At 41.7% G+C, this 21,610-nt stretch overlaps 1 protein-coding gene across 1 annotated transcript in view; it reads left to right on the top strand.

Moving 5' to 3' along the window:
• Positions 1–21,208, top strand: part of LOC127643529 (protein FAM184B-like) — an 83,042-nt gene extending 61,834 nt beyond the window's left edge. Inside the window, exons 7-18 of the mRNA XM_052126323.1 lie at positions 1,000–1,179; positions 1,453–1,559; positions 4,850–4,967; positions 5,044–5,226; positions 5,761–5,977; positions 9,155–9,285; positions 9,645–9,808; positions 13,677–13,829; positions 14,013–14,121; positions 14,571–14,675; positions 19,210–19,463; positions 20,599–21,208. Of these exons, the coding sequence (XP_051982283.1) occupies positions 1,000–1,179; positions 1,453–1,559; positions 4,850–4,967; positions 5,044–5,226; positions 5,761–5,977; positions 9,155–9,285; positions 9,645–9,808; positions 13,677–13,829; positions 14,013–14,121; positions 14,571–14,675; positions 19,210–19,463; positions 20,599–20,689 (1,812 nt within the window). The 3' untranslated portion in view covers positions 20,690–21,208. The remainder of the gene's footprint in view (positions 1–999; positions 1,180–1,452; positions 1,560–4,849; positions 4,968–5,043; positions 5,227–5,760; positions 5,978–9,154; positions 9,286–9,644; positions 9,809–13,676; positions 13,830–14,012; positions 14,122–14,570; positions 14,676–19,209; positions 19,464–20,598) is intronic.
• Positions 21,209–21,610: the final 402 nt, after the last annotated feature.

The following is a 21,610-nucleotide window of genomic DNA, read 5'->3' on the forward strand; positions in this document are numbered from 1 at the left end:
CCTGATGGAGGGAACGAGACGTTGTGTCTTCCCCCACCACGTCACTGAGCCGAGCCACTGTTGTGGCCGGACCATTTCCGGCTCCTCAGAAAAATCCTGAATGAACTCCCGTATTTGCCCCGCTTAAATACCCGTATGTCCGGGGGCGGGATATGCAAATACCGGCTGCCAACTTCTCATTGGCCTTTTTTCATAGGTTTTCTGATTCTTATGCTAACAAAACATTGAAGGAAAAAAATTACATCTTTCCAAAAACTTTCAGTTGACAACAAACTCCTGAAAGTTGTGGAAAATTAGATGTGATCTAGTGGTCTATTGCTTACGAAATCGCCTGCTATCAGCAGTGTTCCTGTTATTATGCATAATTTGTATATCTCAGTTTTTGGTTGTGTGGGCTATGGTAGTTTTTTGCAATAAAACGTTTAGCAGGTATACATTTTGGATGTACAGTATATTGCAGTGCACATTCATAGATTCGGTCGTGCTCTTTTTTTAAAAGTTAGTCAATGTACACATGCAGACTTTTTTGTGTCTTACACCACAAGCGTTGTGTTTTTAATACGCTATGTAAAGTTATAAACATTTTCAACTTGAAAACATCAAAAAGTCAGCATCATAATAGTCAAATACGTGTTTTGAGATCCCTATATTTTGTTCAATTTTGTTGTGCTCCTTCCAGATGTTTGTTAACATCCTATGTGAAAATGGTTATTGTGTGATGGACATGGCGCTATTTACAGGGCTTTCTTGAGCCCAGCTAGTCAATCAGACAACCCAATGTCATCCCCAATCTGAAAGAGTTAAAGAAACAAATTCCCATGGATCTGGTGTGACAATGAATACAAATTCTATTCTCTTCTTGTAAAATATAAACAGATTTTTTTTTGTTGTATTTGCGTGGGCCCAATGAATTCACCTATTAAACCAAACCTGAGCAGTTTTCACATGCTCTCATGGTCCTTATTGGTCTGTGCTGATCGGAGTTTGCTTGGCTTGCAGATAGCGAAATTGGAGGGGGTGATTCAGACATTGGAGAGAAAAAGAGAAGAGGAGAAGCAAAGGGCAAAAGAGAGAGAGAAGGAGAGTGCAGAGGTGGAGAGGCAGTCGGCATGTGGCCCGGAGTGTGTAAGAGTGAGAAAAGAACTGGAAAACACACACAGCATCATGCAGCGAATAAAGGTACTAGCTTTGCTTATTCAACGTACGCTTTCATCTGACTTTGACATGTGAACAGAGGGTCACCGATGTCCCTTTGCATTACTGCAGAGGTCTGTCACACACACACTTAGGTCTGCAAGTTCCTGATCTCAGCAGATCTGTGCCGCCCAAAGGAGATGGAATGAAATGGATGACATTCAGTAAAGACATCAACATATAGCTTGCAACCTAATCCATGGATCTATCCTTTTATCTGTTCATCCCCGTCCTTCTTTCTTTTTATGTCTCCTACAGGACGAGTTTGCTGCGCTCAAAGAAGGGTTGCAGGCAGAGATATCTGCTCTACAGCAAGAGAGAGACATCCTACAACAGTCCAATCACGGTACAGAGGAGAGGACCAGGTGTGTAAGAAAGACAAAGAGAGAGTGGCTCAGATTACTGTTGTGTTTCTAGGGCTGTCAATCAAAATATTCCAATAATTTTGTAGCTAATGCAAAATTATTTGTGTAAATCTATATTTTTTCTTGTGATGACTAAACTTGAAGTGGTATACATAGGCATACTGTATATGCAGTATATACTGCACACACGCACTCACACACACACACACACACACACACACACACACACACACACATATATATATATATACATATATATATATATATATATATATATATATATATATATATATATATTAGGGGTGTTTCATCATGATACAATCTTATATCGATTCTCTTGTCCTGCAATGCGATATTTGCCGATACGTCAAAGTCTGCCGCGATGCGATTTCGATTTGATTTGATTCGATTCAGAGTCCTGCAATTGATATTCCGATATGATGTGCCTATTTTACACAATCAATACAAAATGTTTACCCTCATATGCAACCAAAATATAATATGAATATTTTATTGAGCTCACTAAAAAGTGCAAATTTAGTATCCACATTGGGACATAGACAAAAAATAAGGTTCTTCAGATGTTGAAAAAATATTACACCGATAATAATATAAAAAATAATGTCACACACGTGATCATCCGTTGTTTGATTACAGATTATTTTTCAGTTTAATCCAATTCAATGACTTGTTTCCAACTATCTATGCTATCCACAGTTTTCTTGGCTACAACTTCCACAGTTGTAATAAAAAATTCTGTTACAGTTGACTGGGATACATGTTAGTAAAGGTCTATGTGTAATGTGTAAAGATTTATAAAAGCTGAGCAGGTGTTTCACATTCATTCATTAGTGCTGTTCAGAATGTCGACGTTGTCAAGATGTTTGTACTTTAAAATAGCAAATTCTCAAGTAAAATTAAAATGGGTCGCATGCGCAACGATATAGATGGAAGCCCAAATTAATCACGCATGTTAGATGCTCTGCATTTGCCAGGAGAGCTCACATCTTAAAGAGCTGACGCGCTTTCTCTGATCCTGTCACTGGAGCTCGCGTTTTGCGGGAAGCCTGGTTGACGAATGCGCACGAAGGGGAAAAAAAATTATTGACTTACTGTTTATGTGCTGAAACTTCACTTGGTGCAGAACAATCTGGAATAAAATTAAACACTGCAACAGTCCCCTCTATGCAGCCTTAACTTATTTAGAATGCTGAATCTTTGTGACAACTGCTAAAAACAATCTAGACACAGCACAAAGAATAAAACAAAGCGCAGGTGTCTCAACGTGCATTTTTGACAATTTGAAGTTCTTTATAACTTGACATGTTATTTAAAATTGCCGTTCCTGCGTGAGACGCTGAAGAAAAATTATTCCAGTTTGTGTTTACATAGGAAAACAATGGGAAAATAGAACTGGCGCACAAAAACACATTTGTGAGAGCACGTGCGTGAAATAAGTTCGGTAATCTTGCTTATTTTTTCGTTAATTATAAACCCTACTGAACCCAAAGCCCTACTTGAAAAACTGACCCGAACCCGGCCCAAAACCCATCGTGTTCTCGGGTCCTGTCAGCTCGGGTCAGGTGGCAGACCTCTAACTCTAACCTTTTCTTTTCTTTTTCTGTTTCAAAAGTGGCTTTTTCTTTGCATTTCTTCCTATTAGGCCTGCACCCCTGAGTATTTTCTTTACTGTTGTAAATTAAACTGGTGTTGAACAGGTAGAATTCAATGAAGCTGTCAACTGAGGACACGTGAGGTGTCTATTTCTCAAACTAGAAATTCTGATGTACTTATCCTCTTGTTTAGTTGAACATCTGGCCTTCCACATCTCTTTCTGTCCTTGTTAAAGCCAGTTGTCATTTGTCTTTGAAAAGATTGTACTTTAGTATGACATCTTAGTTTTTTGGCAATTTGTATTGTATAAGCATTGTATAACCTTCACTCCTCAAAACAATGATTGTCTGACGCGGTTCTAGAGAAATCTGTTTCCTTTTTGCCATTTTTGAACTAATATTGACCTTAAGACGTGATAATCTATTGCATACTGTAGCAACTCAAAAACAAAGACAATGTTAAGCTTCATTTAACAAACCAAATAGCTTTCAACTGTGTTTGATATAATGGCAAGTTATTTTCTAGTACCAAATTAGCAATTTAGCATGATTACTCAAGGATAGTGTTGGCGTGATGGCTGCTGGAAATTGGGGCTGTCTAGATTTGATAAAAAATTACTTTCATGGGGGCCTGGTCTCAGACGATCTCAGACGTGGAGGCAACTGAGATTTTCCACCGCCACCCAGATTGAGGTGAGTCACTACGCCACCACGAGGATTTAGAGCGCATTGGGAATTGGCCATTCCAAATTGGGGAGAAAAGGGGATAAAAAAAAAATAAAGATATAAAAAATAAAAGTTTTTTTCCAATGGCGATCGTGCTGTTTTTTTTACATCAGTGATGTCCTGACTATACTTTGTGATCAGTTGAATGTCACATTGGTGAATTAAAGTGCCAATTTCCTTAGAAAACCGCTAAATCTGCATCCTCATAACATCCCATATTACCATTTCTATTATTCCATAGTTGTGATGACTTTACTATTATAATAAAATTCGAATTTTTTTTAAATAAATAAAGAATGAGTAAGTGACCCTAAACATTTGAACAGTAGTGTGTGTGTGTTTGTATGTATATATATATATATATAGAGAGAGAGAGAGAGAGAGAGAGAGAGTGAGAGAGTGAGTGAGTGCAGTTTTCACACTTTTTTATGTCAGATTCCAAATTTACAACATATTAAAGTATGACATTTTTCTCCAGCTGGTACACTGTACCAGCTGACAAACAGAATTTTTTTTCCTCTTAAAATTAACAACAGCTACAACAAAAAATAAAACCTAAAACTAACATTTTGAGTATAAAAAATTATTCATCCCCCATACTTTGATACTTTGTTAAATCATCTTTTACAGCTAAGCCATCAGTCTTTTTGGATAAGTCTCTTTCAACTATCACGCACAACATGATGGAGCAGTATTAGCCCATTCCTCCTTGCAAAAGTGCTCAAGCTGTACCAAGTTATTTGGGAATCGGTGTTGACATCTATTTTCATGTCTGTCCACAGATGTTCAATAGAGTTAACATCAGGTCTCTGACTGGGTCACATGATTTTTAAGCTTTGAGTAAACTGTAACTTTAACAGTAAAAAGTAACTGTTTACATTGACAGCTCTATTTTCTAATATTTTGTAAAAAGGGTAAGGGTGACATTTTATTATTTAAATGTGTGTGTAGGCTACAGTTTGAGAAGCAGTTCTCTGATCAGGTAGCGGAGCTGAAGAGAGAGAGAGAGGAAGAGGTCAAAAAGATCAACCAACAGTGGCAACAAAGAGTAGAAGAACTGCAGACTCGGGTAACAAACACTCTCCATCACTGTCAATCGTAGACTTCAGATCGATCTGTATAATTTTTTCTGTTTGTCTGTTAAGTTGGAGGAGAGGAGAGTACTCTCAGAGAAGATGGAGGGAGAGAGGGAAAGGCATTATAGTAATGGAGAGATGGAACGGATGAAGCAGGAGATCCAAAAGACAAGAGATATGAACAGCTCGCTCAGAGCTCAGCTTCATTCCACTGTTCAGGAGAAGGAGAGGCTTATGAGGCAACAGTTACAGGTGCATATTCAATGGAGCTGTCCAGAGATTCAAATGATGTTGTGTCTCCATAGGAATTTTAGACAGTTGATACTTAAAACCAATAACTGAGGGCCTGGGTAGCTCAGCGAGTGAAGACTACCACCTCTGGAGTCGCAAATCCAGCCAGGAGTCCTAAGCAACCAAATTGTCCCGGTTGTTAGGGAGGGTAGAGTCACATGGGGTAACCTCCTCGTGGTCGCTATAATGTGGTTCTCGCTCTCGGTGGGGGACGTTGTGAGTTGTGCATGGATGCCGCGGAAAATAGCTGGTCACTAGTCACTATGCCACCACGAGGACTTAAAGAGCACTGGGAACTGGGCGTTACAAATTGGGGAGAAAAAGGGGAGAAATTAAAACAAGAACTGAGAACTCCTGTGAGAGCAGTTACATTTTCCTCTGGGTTAGGAACCCCAAGTATCCACACACATACACCTGCCCTTGTGCAGAATATAATGAATACCTAATGTTGTGTTGTCTGTGATTTTGCATTCTCCATGTCTCTGAGTTCTGTAGGTGGTACGAGAAGAAGATGAGGATGAGGAGGACAGAGAGGCTACAGGAGAGAGGGGCGGGGAGAGGGAGAAGCGGGGCTGGCGTGAGCAAGAGGAGGAGCTGTTACGTGCAGAGAGACTCAATCACCAGCGTGCTCTTCAGGCCCTGGAAACACAAGCCAATGAAGAACTTCAGTCAGAGAGGCAACGCTTGCTCACTCAGCACAAACTGCAGCTCGGTAACTACACACACACAAATATATGCTCTGTTCCAAAACCCATTGAGCTGCCTACGCAGACATCATAGGCACGCTCCCGACAATTAAGGCTGTCTACACTGTCGGCGTCTTAAAGGGGTCATTTTTTATATATATATATATATATATCATTGTATTATCTTCCCTGAGGTCCACTTATAGTTTTAGTATAGTTTTTTTTTACCAAAACAGTTCTAATTTAGTCACATATAATAATTTTCCACCCTGTCTCTGGCCCTCTGTCTGAAATGCTCGGTTTTAAGCTATCTGGCCCTTTAAGACTTCAATGTAAATGGACACAAGCACTATGGGTCCATTTCCACCTGGTGGCTTTTGGACAACAATGCATGAGGGAAACATGCATTTGTTCAGGTAAACAAGACACCATGTCTTACCTTCTGCTGAGACATAATAGTTATATGAAATAAATGTGTAATTATGGCAAGTTTTTGAATACCCTTGAACATCTATTGTTGTCAGCTAGAGGCCCTATGGCCATGAAACTTCATAGTCACTCATGTCATAAGCATTATTAAACATATGGCTGAGTTTGTCAAATGCACCTTAATACAATACAACATCATGTAATTTCATCCGTTGCCATGACAACACTTTTCAAGATATCATGTATCAGTGGTGTCGACATTATTCTAAACAACTTTGAATCGATTTGGGTTAATGTAAGAGGACTATTTCAGAGTCTGTTTTAAGTGCCACACTTCCTGCTGTCAGTTGATGGTGCTATGACCATAACCCATAATAAATATGATCAGCCCCCATTACCAAACATACAGCTGACTTTTCATCAAAACCATACAATGCACACAGAAGCTATAAGGAATTTCCTGTTTCACATCTTTTCCCTTAATTTATTGCATTGCCATGGCAACACTGTTTTCAGTGTCTTTGAAAACAGCATTTTCAATGTCTTGGCATAATGTTGCCTAAATTTGATGAGTCACATAAATCCCCAAGGAGGAGTATTCAAAAGTTCAGTGCTTGCAACTTTCAGAAAATGCACATTCAATCCAAATTGGCCAACTTCCTGTTGGGTGAAGCTAATGACAGTATTTTTGAAAGTTGTCCGGCATGATGAGAACAATATATGTAGCAAGATTGGTGACCACGGAAGAAACTGACCCCACCACTTTTGTCAAAAGGTGGCACTACCGAGCTCCCCAGCCACGCCCGTGAGTGAACATTTGCCCAGGCCTAATGGCCGACAACTTTGATGTGTGTGAAAAATATCATGAAAATTCAAACATGCCAAGTACCTCAAAAACTTGTGAATATACATAAAGGAATAATGACGTTTAATGCATTGCCATGGCAACACTATTTAAGGTATCAAGAATCAATAGTTTGCTGCTTCAGTATGTTTCTATGGTATACTGGAAAACAATGATACACGTTTCATGAGTTTTAAAAGCTTTTATTGGCAAAAACATTTAATTTATGCAAAGAGTCAATATTTACAGTGTTGACCCTTGTTCTTCATAACCTCTGCAATTCGCTCTGGCATGCTGGATATCAGCTTCTGGGCCAAATCCTGACTGATGGCAATCCATTCTTGCCTTATTAGTGCTCGGATTTGATCACACTTTGTGGGCTTCTGTTTGTCCACTCGCCTTCTGAGGATTGACCACAGGTTCTCTATGGGATTAAGATCTGGGGAGTTGCCTGGCCACGGATCCAAAATTTCAATGTAATGATCTCCGAGCCACTTCATTATCACTCTTGCCTTGTGACATGGTGCTACATCACGCTGGAAAATGCACGGATCTTCACCAAATTGCTCCTGGAACGTTGGGAGAAACGTCTTGCAGGATGTTTTGATACCATTCTTTATTCATTGCAGTGTTTTGGGCAAAATTGTGAGAGAGCACACTCCCTTGGATGAAAAGCAACCCCACACATGGATGGTCTCAGGATGCTTCACTGTTGGCATGACAGGAATCATAGTAGAGTTCACCTTTTCTTCTCCGGACTATCGATTTTCCAGATGTCTCAAACAGTGGGAAAGGGGCTTCATCAGAGAAAATATCTTTGCACTAGTCTTCTGCTGTCCAATCCTTGTAATTTCTGCAGAATTTCAGTCTGTCCTTGATGTTTTTCTTGGAGAGAGGTGGCTTCATTGCTGCCCTTCTTGACACCAGGCCATTGTCCAAAGTCTTTGCCTCACTGTGTGTGCAGATGCACTCACACCAACCTGCTGCCAATATTGAGCAAGCTCTGTATTGGTGGTGACACGATTCCATAGCTGACTCCTCAGGAGGAGACGGTCTTGGCGCTTGCTGGACACTCTGGGACATCCTGAAGCCTTCTTCACTGCAGTTGAACCTCTCTCCTTGAAGTTCTTGATGATCCGGTAAATGGTTCTTTCATGTGCAATATGCTTTGTAGCAATTTCTTTGCATGTGAGGCCATTTTGATGCAAAGCGTTTATGGCTGCACATCTTTCTTTAAAGGTAACCATTGCTAACATGAACATAATGATTGGAAGCACTTCTTTTTATAGCAATCAGTCTTCTCTTATAATTTAATTAGAATGATAGAGTGATTTCACCTGACTAGTACTCGTTCACACTTTCCCAGGTGCTGCTGACGTGATTAGTGAAAGGATAATCTGGAATGTTAGCTGGTCATTTTGTGCCAGGTCCAAAAAACTGTGAAATTTGGGTTTATGTGATAAATAAAAATTTTTGGCTTTAAGCTTTTTGCAATTATTTAAAATGCATCTGATCACTCTGCACAATAATCTAGAAACAATCTGAATCAAAACCACAACAACTGAAGCAGAAACATTTGTGAAACACAAAATTTATGTCACTGCCAATACTTTTGGCCACGGCTGTAGAACTTTTAAGGTGTGGTATATTTAACCCTTGTGCGACCTTCGGTACATTTTTGTCTTTTTAATTTTTTTTTTACCATTTTGACTGTTAATGTCAACAGAATAAATGTGTGTATTTTTGGGGGAATTTTAATATTTCAACCTCAGTTCCTAAAAAGATCTGTAATACACAGTGTACACAAAATAGTTACACTCAGGACCTTCAGGACAAAATGTCCCCATTGAAACCCATTAAAACTGCAATATTTGATCCCAGTGTCATTAAAGCATAAAATCATGTGTTCTGACTATATGTGTGTTTATAGACAAGCAGAAGGCAGAGCTGACCCAGCAGCACACTGAGTGGGTGAGACAGGTCACCCAGAGACACATGCAACAGATTGAGGACCTTCAGAACGAAATACATACTCATACACAAATGATGGCCCTACAGCAGGTACACACAAATATCCCCAAACAGAGCTACACCCTACTGGATATCTAGATTAAGCTGGTAGCTGTGTTTTGGAACATGGTAACTGGTTTCTGAGCGGGTCCAAGCTTGTCATTAGCTGATCCAATCTGGGAGACCAGCTTAGACCAGCTACCAGCTTGTCATACCAACTCAAGGTGGACAAGCTGGTTTTTGGAACATGGTGGCTGGTCGACCAGTTTGGACCTGCTCTTAACCAGCTTTTAGCTACCAGCTTAAGCTGGATTTTACAGCAGGGAGATGACTATGGGCACAGACACGTACAGTGTCTTAATGAGTGCATCACCACATGACTCTCCTCTCTCTCTCTCTCTATTTCTCAGGATCTGAAGCAGCAGAACCGCTTACAGTCATTAGAGAGACAGTTAGATGAGAAGAGCAGTGAGGTACAGGAGCTAAAGAGAGAAAATGAAGATCTGAAAGAACGAATTAACACAATGAATGCACAAAGAGAAGAACGAGATAGCCACAAAAACAAACACAGGAGGTTAGTAACAAGATGACCACAAACACTCATTCACAGGGGTTAGTGATGAGATGACCACACTCACATGAATATAGAGATAAAACGATAATCATTTTGACCAATATTTCCATGTTTTCACTTCTTATTATTGGTTCTTTAATATCAGATTTACCAATAAAGTGCAAATAAAAACAAACCTCTCCGGGAACAAGCACCTTATCGTGGTGGAGAGGTTTGTGTGCCCTTATGATCCTGAGGGTTGTGTTGTCTGGAGCCATGTGCTCCTGGTAGGATCTCCCAAGGCAAAGTGGTCTCAGGTGAGGGGCCAGACTAAGAATGGTTCAAAATGACTCATGGATAAAACGGCAAGAGGAGGAGTTACCCTGCCCGGAGGAAGCCCGGGGCCCCTGTCTGGAGCCAGGCCCAGATGGAGGGCTCGTCGGCGAGCGCCTGGTGGCCGGGCTTGTCACGGAGCCCGGCCGGGCACAGCCCGAAGAAGCAACGTGGAACCCCCCTCTACATCCCTTGGGCCCACCACCCATTGGAGGAACCGCAGGAGTCGGGTGCGCTGCCATATGGGCGGCAGTGAAGGCCGTGGGCCTCGACGGACCAGACCCGGGCAGCAAAGGCTTGCTCTGGGGACGTGGAATGTCACCTCACTGGGGGGAAGGAGCCGGAACTAGTGAGGGAGGTGGAGCGCTACCAGTTGGATCTGGTGGGGCTTACATCGACGCACAGTTTTGGCTCTGGATCCGTACTCCTGGATAGGGATGGTCTCTATTCTTCTCTGGAGTTTCCCAGGGTGTGAGGCGACGGGCGGGTGTGGGGATACTCACGAGTCCCCGGCTGACGCCACTACGTTGGAGTTTACCCCGTGGATCGAGAGGGTCGCCTCCCTACGCCTACGGGTTGTGGGGGGGAAAACTCTGACTGTTGTATGTGCATATGCACCGAACAGCAGTTCAGAGTATTCGGCCTTCTTGGAGACCCTGAATGGAGTCCTGAATAGGGCCCCAGTAGGGGACTCCATAGTGATGCTGGGTGACTTCAACGCACACGTGGGAAATGACAGGGACACCTGGAAAGGCGTGATTGGGAGGAACGGCCTCCCTGATCTGAACTCAAGTGGATGTTTGTTATTGGATTTCTGTGCTAGTCATGGATTATCTATAACAAACACCATGTTCGAACATAAGGATGCTCATAAGTGTACGTGGTACCAGAGCACCCTAGGCCGAAGGTCGATGATCGATTTTGTAATCGTGTCGTCGGATCTGAGGCCATATGTTTTGGACACTCGGGTAAAGAGAGGGGCAGAGCTGTCAACCGATCACCATCTGGTGGTGAGTTGGGTCAGGGGGTGGGGAAAGACTCTGGACAGACCTGGGAAGCCCAAGCGAGTAGTGCGTGTGAACTGGAAACGTTTGGAGGAGGTCCCTGTCCGCGAGATCTTCAACTCACACCTCCGGCGGAGCTTTTCAGGCATCCCTGCGGAGGTTGGGGACATTGAACCGGAGTGGGCAATGTTCAAAGCTTCCATTGCCGAAGCCACGGTGGAGAGCTGCGGCCTCAAGGTTTTAGGTGCCGCAAGGGGTGGTAACCCTCGAACACCGTGGTGGACACTGGTGGTCAGGGAAGCCGTACGACTGAAGAAAGAGGCCTTCCGGGATTTGTTGTCCCGGAGGTCTCCGGAGGCAGTTGCAAGGTACCGACAGGCCCGAAGGGCTGCGGCCTCGGCCGTGAGGGAGGCAAAGCAGTGGGTGTGGGAAAAGTTCGGAGAAGCCATGGAGAAGGACTTTCGGTCCGCACCAAAGTGCTTCTGGAAAACCGTCCGCCACCTTAGGAGGGGAAACGGGAACCATTCAAGCTGTATACAGCAAAGATGGGACGCTGTTGACCTCAACCGAGGAGGTTATTGGGCGGTGGAAGGAACACTTTGAAGAACTCCTAAATCCCAACACGCCCTCTATGGTAGAGGCAGAGCCGGAGGATGATGGGGATCAGATTCTATTTCCCTGGGGAGGTCACTGAGGTAGTCAAACAACTCCGCAGTGGCAAAGCCCCGGGATTGATGAGATCCGACCAGAAATGCTGAAAGCTCTGTATGTGGAGGGGGTGTCATGGATGACACGCCTCTTCAACATTAGCGTGGAAATCTGGGACAGTGCCTAAGGAGTGGCAGAACGGGGTGGTGGTTCCCTCTTCAAAAGGGGGATCAGAGAGTGTGTGCCAACTACAGGGGTATCACACTTCTCAGCCTCCCTGGTAAAGTTTACTCCAAGGTGCTGGAGAGGAGGGTTCGGCCGATTGTCGAACCTCAGATTGAAGAGGAACAATGCGGGTTTCGGTCCTGGCCGTGGAACGCACGGACCAGATCTTTACTCTGCAAGGATCCTGGAGGGGCCTGGGAGTATGCCCATCCGGTCTACATGTGTTTTGTGGATCTGGAGAAGGCGTATGACCGGGTCCCCGGAGAGACTGTGGGAGGTGCTGCGGGAGTACGGGGTGGGGGGTCCCTTCTTAGGGCTGATTCAATCCCTGTACGTCCAAAGCGAGGGCTGTGTCTGGGTCCTCGGCACAAAGTCGAAGTTCATTCCATGTGGGGTTGGTCTCCGCCAAGGCTGCGCTTTGTCACCAATCCTGTTTGTGATATTCATGGACAGGATATCGAGGCGTAGTCGGGGTGGGGAAGGTGTGCGGTTCGGTGGGCTGGGGATCTCATCGCTGCTTTTTGCAGATGATGTTGTCTTCATGTCATCATCGGTCCGTGACCTTCAGCTCTCACTGGATCGCTTGGCAGTCGAGTGTGAAGCAGCTGGGATGAGGATTAGCACCTCTAAATCTGAGGCCATGGTTCTCAGCAGGAAACCGATGGAGTGCGTACTCCAGGTAGGGAATGAGGTTTTGCCTCATTGGAGCGGGAGGTTGGCCGGAGAGTCGGGGCAGCAGGGGCGGTATTGCACTCGCTCTATCGCACCGTTGTCACGAAAAGAGAGCTGAGCCGAAAGGCAAAGCTCTCGATCTACCGGTCAATTTTTGTTCCTACCCTCACCTATGGTCATGAAGGTTGGGTCATGACCGAAAGAACTAGGTCGCGAGGACAAGCGGCCGAAATGGGCTTCCTCAGAAGGGTGGCGGGCTTCTCCCTTAGAGATAGGGTGAGGAGCTCAGTCATCCGTGAGGAGCTCGGAGTAGAGCCGCTGCTCCTTTGCGTTGAAAGGAGTCAGTTGAGGTGGTTTGGGCATCTGGTAAGGATGCCCCTGGCCGCCTCCCTAGGGAGGTGTTTCAGGCACGCCCAGCTGGGAGGAGGCCTCGGGAAGACCCAGGACTAGGTGGAGAGATTACATCTCCACACTGGCCTGGGAACGCCTGGGTCGCCCAGTCAGAGCTGGTTAATGTGGCTCGGGATAGGGAAGTTTGGGGCCCCCTGCTGGAGCAGCTGCCCCCGCGACCCGACTTCGGATAAGCGGTTGAAGATGGATGGATGGATGGATAAAAACAAACTCACAAAGCGGAAGACAAATTGTGCAAAGTCTTAGATTTCAAAATACTTTTTGAAGAGCCTTGCACAAGTGTAAAACTGGTTAAATTATGTGCAATTTTAGTCTTGTAGAACAAGCTATTGACCTTTGTCAGTGATGAAAGATTTAGTTATTATTTTGTCTAAAATCATATAATAATAAATAAAACAATAATTAAGTGTTGGTAATGCATACCGGTTATCGGACACTTAAATGCAATATAATATTTCAGTGTCAAACAGTATCAGTACAGTAATTGGCCACACACATTATAGTCACATTCAAGTACCACACACAAAACTTTTTGGAAACACTTGTATGCAAGCTCATCTTTTTTTGATGTTGATGTTTGTGTATCTGATGTACAGTTTCTTAGAGGATAGAGCTGAGGGTGGTGATGTGGATGGAAATGACATGGAGTGTGTGAAAAGAGAGCACAGAATGGAGATCCAGACCATAATATCAGACTTCAGCTCCGCCCAAACACGACTACAGGCTCGCATAGTTGCCTTGGAAACAGAGTGCTTACCCTACCCACATCAATAATGCAAAACACACACATACATTTATACATACAGAATTAATCAAAATAAGAACATTCTAGGCTATAATATTGGCTTAGACCTAGGCTAATATCATTTCATATTATACATTTCACGTATTTAATGTTTGTATGCCTTCATATTTGAATTTTGTGTGTGTAGGTTGAGAGAAAGGGAAGAAAGGGGAAAGAGGAGGGTAGAAGACCTTCACACCATTGCTAAACTACAGGACAAGCTAAGCGAGAGAGACCAACTCATCAAAAGTCTGGTGGTTAGACACACTGTCACGATCCCATTGTCTGCCCTGTGTCTCACTTGTCAATTGTCATGCACTACACTTCCCATGATTCCCAGCCCTCATCACTGCCAGCCCTGTGTCATTGTGCTCACCTGATTGTTGTTTGTCATCATCATGTCTCCTGTGTATTTAAACCCTGCTGTTTCTCCATTCCGCTGTCGATCGTTGATGTTTGTGGATGCTTGTTTTGCCTGTGAACCCATTGAATGTCTTCCGTGTTTTTATTTTATTTTCCCATTGTGGGTATTTCCTTTGTTCCTGTTTTGTCTGTTTTATCCTTTAATTAATAAACCACTGCCAAGTAGATCCTCGCCCCTCGTCTGCCTTCACCTACACTCATAACACACACACACAGACACAACGGGAAGCAGGATGCTCCTACTTTTCTCTTTCTTCATCTCAGTTTTCTTTTCCTACTTCAGGAGGACCTCCACCAGCTATCCCAGCATCCTCCGCTCTGCAGTGATGAAACATTAAAGCCTTATGATTCTAGGACACAAGCAGGAACTCTCACACCTACTATGAAGGTAGTGCACATGTAAACAACCAAAAATGTTGCGGTTTGTTTGGGGTCAACAATGTTGTGAGTTTGAGCCAAGACCATAGGTGTTGCTAGATCCTATTTAGGAGGGCTTCTGTCCTTTTCAATGGGATGATTCGTGACCAAGTGAGGATCAGCATCTGTTGACCGACTGAAGGAATGTCATTCATTTAATTCGGTAATCTCGTTTAACAAGGAGAGAAAGAAGCTGGATGAATTTAGAGTGACTGATGATGAAATTACAATGCCATCCGTACGTGATTTAAACATGTGATTATTTTTATGCTAATAGTGTTGTCTTTTTTTGTATACAGTGCATCTGGAAAGTATTCACAGCGCTTCACTTTTTCCACATTTTGTTATGTTACAGCCTTATTCCAAAATTGATTAAATTCATTATTTTCCTCAATTCTACAAACAATACCCCATAATGACAACGTGAAAGATGTTTGTTTGAAATCTTTGCAAATGTATAAAAAATACATAAGTACATAAGTATTCACAGCCTTTGCTCAATACTTTGTTGAAGCACCTTTGGCACCAATTACAGCCACAAGTCTTTTTGTGTATGATGCTATAGGCTTGGCACACCTATTTTTGGGCAGTTTCTCCCATTCTTCTTTGCATGACCTCTCAAGCTCCATCAGGTTGGATCGGGTTCAAGTCTGGGCTCTGACTGGGCCACTCAAGGACATTCACAGTGTTGTCCCATAGCCACTCCTTTGTTATCTTGGCTGTGTGCTTACGGTCATTGTCCTGTTGGAAGATTAACCGTCGCCCCAGTCTGAGGTCCAGAGCACTCTGGAGCAGGTTTTCATCAAGGATGTCTCTGTACATTGCTGCATTCATCTTTTCCTCGATCCTGACTAGTCTCCCAGTTCCTGCCACTGAAAAACATCCCCACAGCATGATGCTGCCACCACCATGCTTCACTGTAGGAATGGTATTGGCCAGGTGATGAGCAGTGCCTGGTTTCCTCCAGACATGACGCTTGCCATTCAGGCCAAAGAGTTAAATCTTTGTTTCATCAGACCAGAGAATTTTGTTTCTCATAGTCTGGGAGTCCTTCAGGTGGCTTTAGGCAAACTCCAGGCAGGCGGTCATGTGACTTTTACTCAGGAGTGGCTTCCGTCTGGCCACTCTACCATACAGGGCTGATTGGTGGAGTGCTGCAGAGATGGTTGTTCTTCTGGAAGGTTCTCCTCTCGCCACAGAGAAACGATGGAGCTCTGTCAGAGTGACCATCGGGTTCTTGGTCACCTCCCTGACTACACAGGGAGGTGTACCCTTCTGCCCCCGATCGCTCAGTTTGGCCGGGCGGCCAGCTCTAGGAAGAGTCCTGGTGGTTCCAAACTTCTTCCATTTACAGATGATGGAGGACACTGTGCTCATTGGGAACTTCAGTGCTGCAGACATTTTTCTGTACCCTTCCCCAGATCTGTGCCTCGATACAATCCTGTCATGGAGGTCTATGGATTTCATGGCTTGGTTTGTGGTCTGACATGCACTGTTAACTGTGGGACCTTATATAGACAGTTGTGTGCCTTTCCAAATCATGTCCAATCAACTGAATTTATCACAGGTGGACTCCAATCAAGTTGTAGAAACATCAAGGATGATCAGTGGAAACAGGATGCACCTGAGCTCAATTTGGTGTGTCATGGCAAAGGCTGTGAATACTTATGTACATGGTGTAAGATTATATATGCAGAAGAATTCCAGCAACATGATGTGAAACGAGAGAAAAAAACAGCCTTTCAGTTTGGAATGTTTCCACGTCATAAATTACCGACTTTCAGCTGGAACCCCCCAACGTCATACCAGGCTGTTCTGTATAAGTAAAATGAACGATTATAGACTGATGGAACTCTTTAAAATGTGTGTAGCGATGTGCAATCACCTATAATTGATACATATAATCTTTAATTTTGTATGATTCATCTAACTCTACTAAGAATAGTAACTATAAGGTTTAACTTGATAAAATACAGTGATGTGTAAAACCAAAATTATTTTTTAGCCAGGGATTTTAATGTTTTATTACCTACACGTATAACATCCATAAGAAATGTCATGTTTAGTATGTAAGCATTTGTTTGGGTATGAAGAGAAAGCTGATGACAACGAATATCATGTATCTGGTACCATTCTCAAGATTTAAAAGCTCATGATTAAATATGCACTATTTCTGAAAGGGAAATTTTTAAGAGTCTGAAACAAAGGACCATAACTCAACTGTCGGAAAAGACAGCCCAGTTGAACATGTGACTCTGAAAAGTCACTTCTAATTGGCGCAGGACACCTTTGGGGGATGTAGCCAATTTCAGTACATATAGTTCCAAACAGGAAGAACTTCTCTCTCTCTCTTCACTCTTCTGCGGTCTCTTCTCTTCGGCTTCATCTTCTGCTCCGCTGACTGCTCAGACTTCACGCTGACAGGTCGATGCCATGTGAGATCCACGGAAGCTCGGGACTTGACGTCCCGAGAAGGAGTGAGAAGGCCTTGCTTCACAGCTAACCTCACCATTCATACAGACAATAAATTTGATCACACAGAAGTTAAAACATTGACGGAACGAACTTCCAACCAAGAACCAAGCCACACAAAGAACGCAATGAAACACCACAAAAACAAGCAAGTATATCTCCAATATTGTGCTCAAGTGCTGGTGTATTAATTAAATAATTTGGGTAATCCGATAGCAAATCAACATAGACACAAAGAAGGGTAATTGGTTCTTAAGGTATTGTCAACAGAGTCCGTAAAGTTCATCTTCACTCTGTCACTTTTCACCAACCTGTCTTATGTTTATATGTGTTAGATTAGATTTATGTTAGAATAGTTATAAAGTTTGTCTGTGTTCAAAGATGATTGACTGTTATATATTTTGATAAATAATCTCATCCGTTTCTACAAGATTTCACTTATAAACTGTACCTAAATACATTTGATATTATTTTCAATAAGCCATGAGAATAATATCACTCCAATAAGTGATTTAATCATAATTCACTTATTAAAACTAATTCCTTACAATATAAATTGTAAGGAATATAAAATATAAGAGCTGATACAACTAGACGTTGTATTACAATTTCAATGGTGGAGAATAGGTTTAGACAAATAATCGAGTTATTTGTTATTTATCTAATTTATAATGGTTGTCGAACGTGACTATTTCCGTTATACCTTTCATTACCTAATAAGGACAGTTTAATTTAGCTCATAGCTCACATATTTCAAGACCCTAAATTCCCTCCTAAATGTAGTATGCTTACAAAATACCCATTTTAACTGACCCCATCCACATCTCAAAAATTATATATGTAAAATGATATATGTAATACCCTACAATGTGATTTTTTGTTTTTTATTTGTAATAAATTTGCAAAAATTTCAAACAAACTTCTTTCACATTGTCATTATGGGGTATTGTTTGTAGAATTTTGAGGAAAACAATTAATTGAATCCATTTTGGAATAAGGCTGTAACACAACAAAGTGTGGAAAAAGTGATGCGCTGTGAATACTTTCCGGATGCACAGTAGCCTGATAGGCATGCACAGTAGTTCACAAAAAAAACTATGCTTTGTTGTCATTTGTGGGGGAAACACTTATGATGCTTAAACACTGTGCTAAAGTCTTATATCTACTAAGTATAATTAGACTTTTTCCATCATGGATGACATGATGTGCTTCATCATTGGTTAAATGATTCACTCAAAACACGTAAAAGAAGTTAATTTGTTGCCACCTACAGGAGTGAAAGTGTAATTTACTAAAATATCCACTGAACGAATTATGCCATAATTCTGAACTAATCTTTCAAACGGATTCAAAAGACTCGAGTCATGAGCTAATGACTGGGAAACATCATATGGAGTTAATCCACTCCATTTAATATCGACAAAGCTAAATGTGATGTTTATTATAATAATATTTTTTTGTGGTGTTTTATATACCTTTAATCTATATAAGTAATAAAATTATTGATTTATGTTCTATAATTTTTGTAAATAAATGGTTAATAATAAAAAAAGAATGATTAGGACAGATCAAACGTGTTGCCAGTAAATAGACAATTACAACATAATGGTTTGGTTCTTCAAGCCTTTTTTATAAGGGAAAATTATAATATTATGAATGAGTATTAGCTGTCTAGCTTGAAAGATGTAAACACAGTTTAAAATAAATACATCAATGCAACAGAGTGGAATACATAACATTTTCAAAATGTATATATTGGAGGCTGAGCCCCCCACCCCACCCCACCCCACCCCACCCCCACCCCCACCCCCAAGATTGAAATTCTAGAACCGCCCTAGCTGGAACTATGAAAATATTGTTTTAGTAACTCTGTACCCTTGACTAAAGATCTGATTTGTCATTCCCAATAAAACAAGTCATGCAGTGTTATATAGTTACTGAGAGAGGAATGTTCTAAATTAAGCTAATTATTAGTCTGGTGTTCTATGCTGAGTTTTATGAAAAAGCTCAATTCTGCCTTATCATGTTTATAGAAAAAGGGGGAGGAAACTAGCATGCCAAACCTCTGTTCATATGATGGGGGGTCATCCAAGCCCAAATGCTCATCAGTCATAGAGTGTGGGTTACCAAGTTTGGAACAGAGCAGTCGGGGGACCCCCCTAACAAGGACACACACACCCACCACCCCTCATGCTGAACGCAGAAGCTCTGTCAGACACAGCCGCCCACCCTCACAAGAGGTGCGACATCAGACCCAGCTTAAAATCAACTACAACCAGCACATCAGGTAATCACCAGTAGTTCTGAATCTAACCATATTATTCTGAACAGTCTTTTCTTTTCTGAAAACATTTGTATTTTTGAGGTTGATACAGACAAATCTGGACTTATGATATTTAAATTAAGAATTGTATTGCATGTCATATGTTGCATAATCTTGTTAAGAATTTTTAAGGAACTTTTAAAATTCCCCATTTGTATTTGTTAAAGGGGTCATGACATTCCTTTAATATGTTCCCTGAGGTTTTTGCACAAAAAACAGTATGCATATGTTTGGTATTGAGATTTTTTTGGTGCTGCCTCTCCTTTATGACTTGACAGTAAATGCCCACTGTTTTGATTGGCTCTCTGCTCTTGACTTACCTGCACTCTCTTCTTGGCATCGCACTGCTCACCAATTCTGGGCGGGCTGTGCGATGGTTGAGCATGTGATGGAAGTGATTAAAGATAAAGTAGGCATAGATGTGTTGTGGACGCAGTCAGATGCAAATTTCTACCACAGTGTGACATTACATGGAACAAGTTGTTTTGGCAGATACGTTTCAACAAATGCTCTTTTTGCAACAAGGAAGTTTTGAGTTCTGAAACTTACAGTATGTTTTTATAGTACAATGACATCTTATATGTCAAAAGGTAAAGGAAAAATGCATTCTTCCTGTCATGACCCCTTTAAAGGAATGTTCAACAGGATTTGTAGCATAATGTTGATTACTACAGAAAATAATTTAAACAAAAATCGCTGTTACAGTTAGCCAATTTCAATGGTAGTGAATGGGGCCAGTCCATAACACTTTCTGGTGTTGTATCGTCATGATAATGAAGTTGTAATATTGGCTATAACTTTATAGTAATATGGTTTGTTAGCAATTTTATCATGTTAACATTTTTATGTCTTGTAACTATCTTTTTGAAACTATGTAATGAACTAGCCACATTCACTTCCATTGAAAGTGCCTTACTGTAACAGCTATTTTTTCTCTCTCTCCAAATAATCAAGAGACAAGACATAATCATTTTTTGTGGCAATTAACTTTATGCCACAAATGTTGTCAATTAAGCTTAACTTCTACAAAACACAGAACAGTTTTTTCCTGCTCATCATTTTAGTGAAGATTTATCTTGCACATGTGTTTGGTCTGTAGGACTCCCTCTGAGCAGAGAGTTATTGAAACAGGACCTGATAGACAAGACCCTCAAAAACAGGAGTGGTTCACCAAATACTTCTCTTTTTGAACTCCCACAGAGGTCTCTGTCATCTCCTTTACAACAAGATAAGCTTACCAAAGGCTCCTTTTTGTGCATACAAGCACTCAACTGCAAGCTAACACCAAATAAGCTTTTCTACAAGATGCATCTCACGTTTATGCTGTTCAACGAGCTGCAACACACAGACCCAGTGTCTTAAAGTGTTACAAAAAGAAATTATGCATTGACCATACAGAACTCATCAGACCCATGATGGACAACAGGACACTGAGGTTATAGAGTATGTGGTGGAAGAGAATGCTCCCTGTGCAGAGGTTTCCTCCATTGGCACTTAAGTGTGGACTCCCTGCACATTATGCCTCCAGCACAAGATCATACAAGGTATAAGAAACTGAACGATTCTGCTCCAATTTCTCCTTTATCTAGTGGACTGCCAATTTTGGAGAGGTGGAAATGTGGTGTTGAATGCTAAGACTTCTTAATGAATAAACAAGAAACTGCAAGAATAGTTGGCTTTGCCATACTATGCCAAAACTGTGTAACTGTCTCTAGATAATTCATGTATTTCAATAAATTATTTTTGTTTTTTAAAAAGCATGATAGAACATTTTCTTTATTTTTTTACTGTCTTTTCACAAAAGAATTAGAACATTTTACTCTTCCTAGACTTGGAATCATAAAAATGCTAATCTACCTATGGTGTTAATTAAAACATGCTCACAAACACGTTTTATTGAAAGAATCTGCTGTGCAGAAGAGCTTCTGTAGCTGACTCATAATTTAGTATCTCCGATTGGAAGGATTTGAGGAGCACCTGATGCTGGCTGGACTGGGCTTTGTTCCTATAGTTCATGCTCAACAGTTTTTCAGCCAGATAATGTAGCCACAACACGTTGGAATGAGGATTATATGTCGACCAGCAGTTACTGAGACAGAAAAAATTTGAGA

The sequence above is a fragment of the Xyrauchen texanus genome, chromosome 5, assembly GCF_025860055.1.
Source record: "Xyrauchen texanus isolate HMW12.3.18 chromosome 5, RBS_HiC_50CHRs, whole genome shotgun sequence".
Lineage (NCBI taxonomy): Eukaryota > Metazoa > Chordata > Actinopteri > Cypriniformes > Catostomidae > Xyrauchen > Xyrauchen texanus.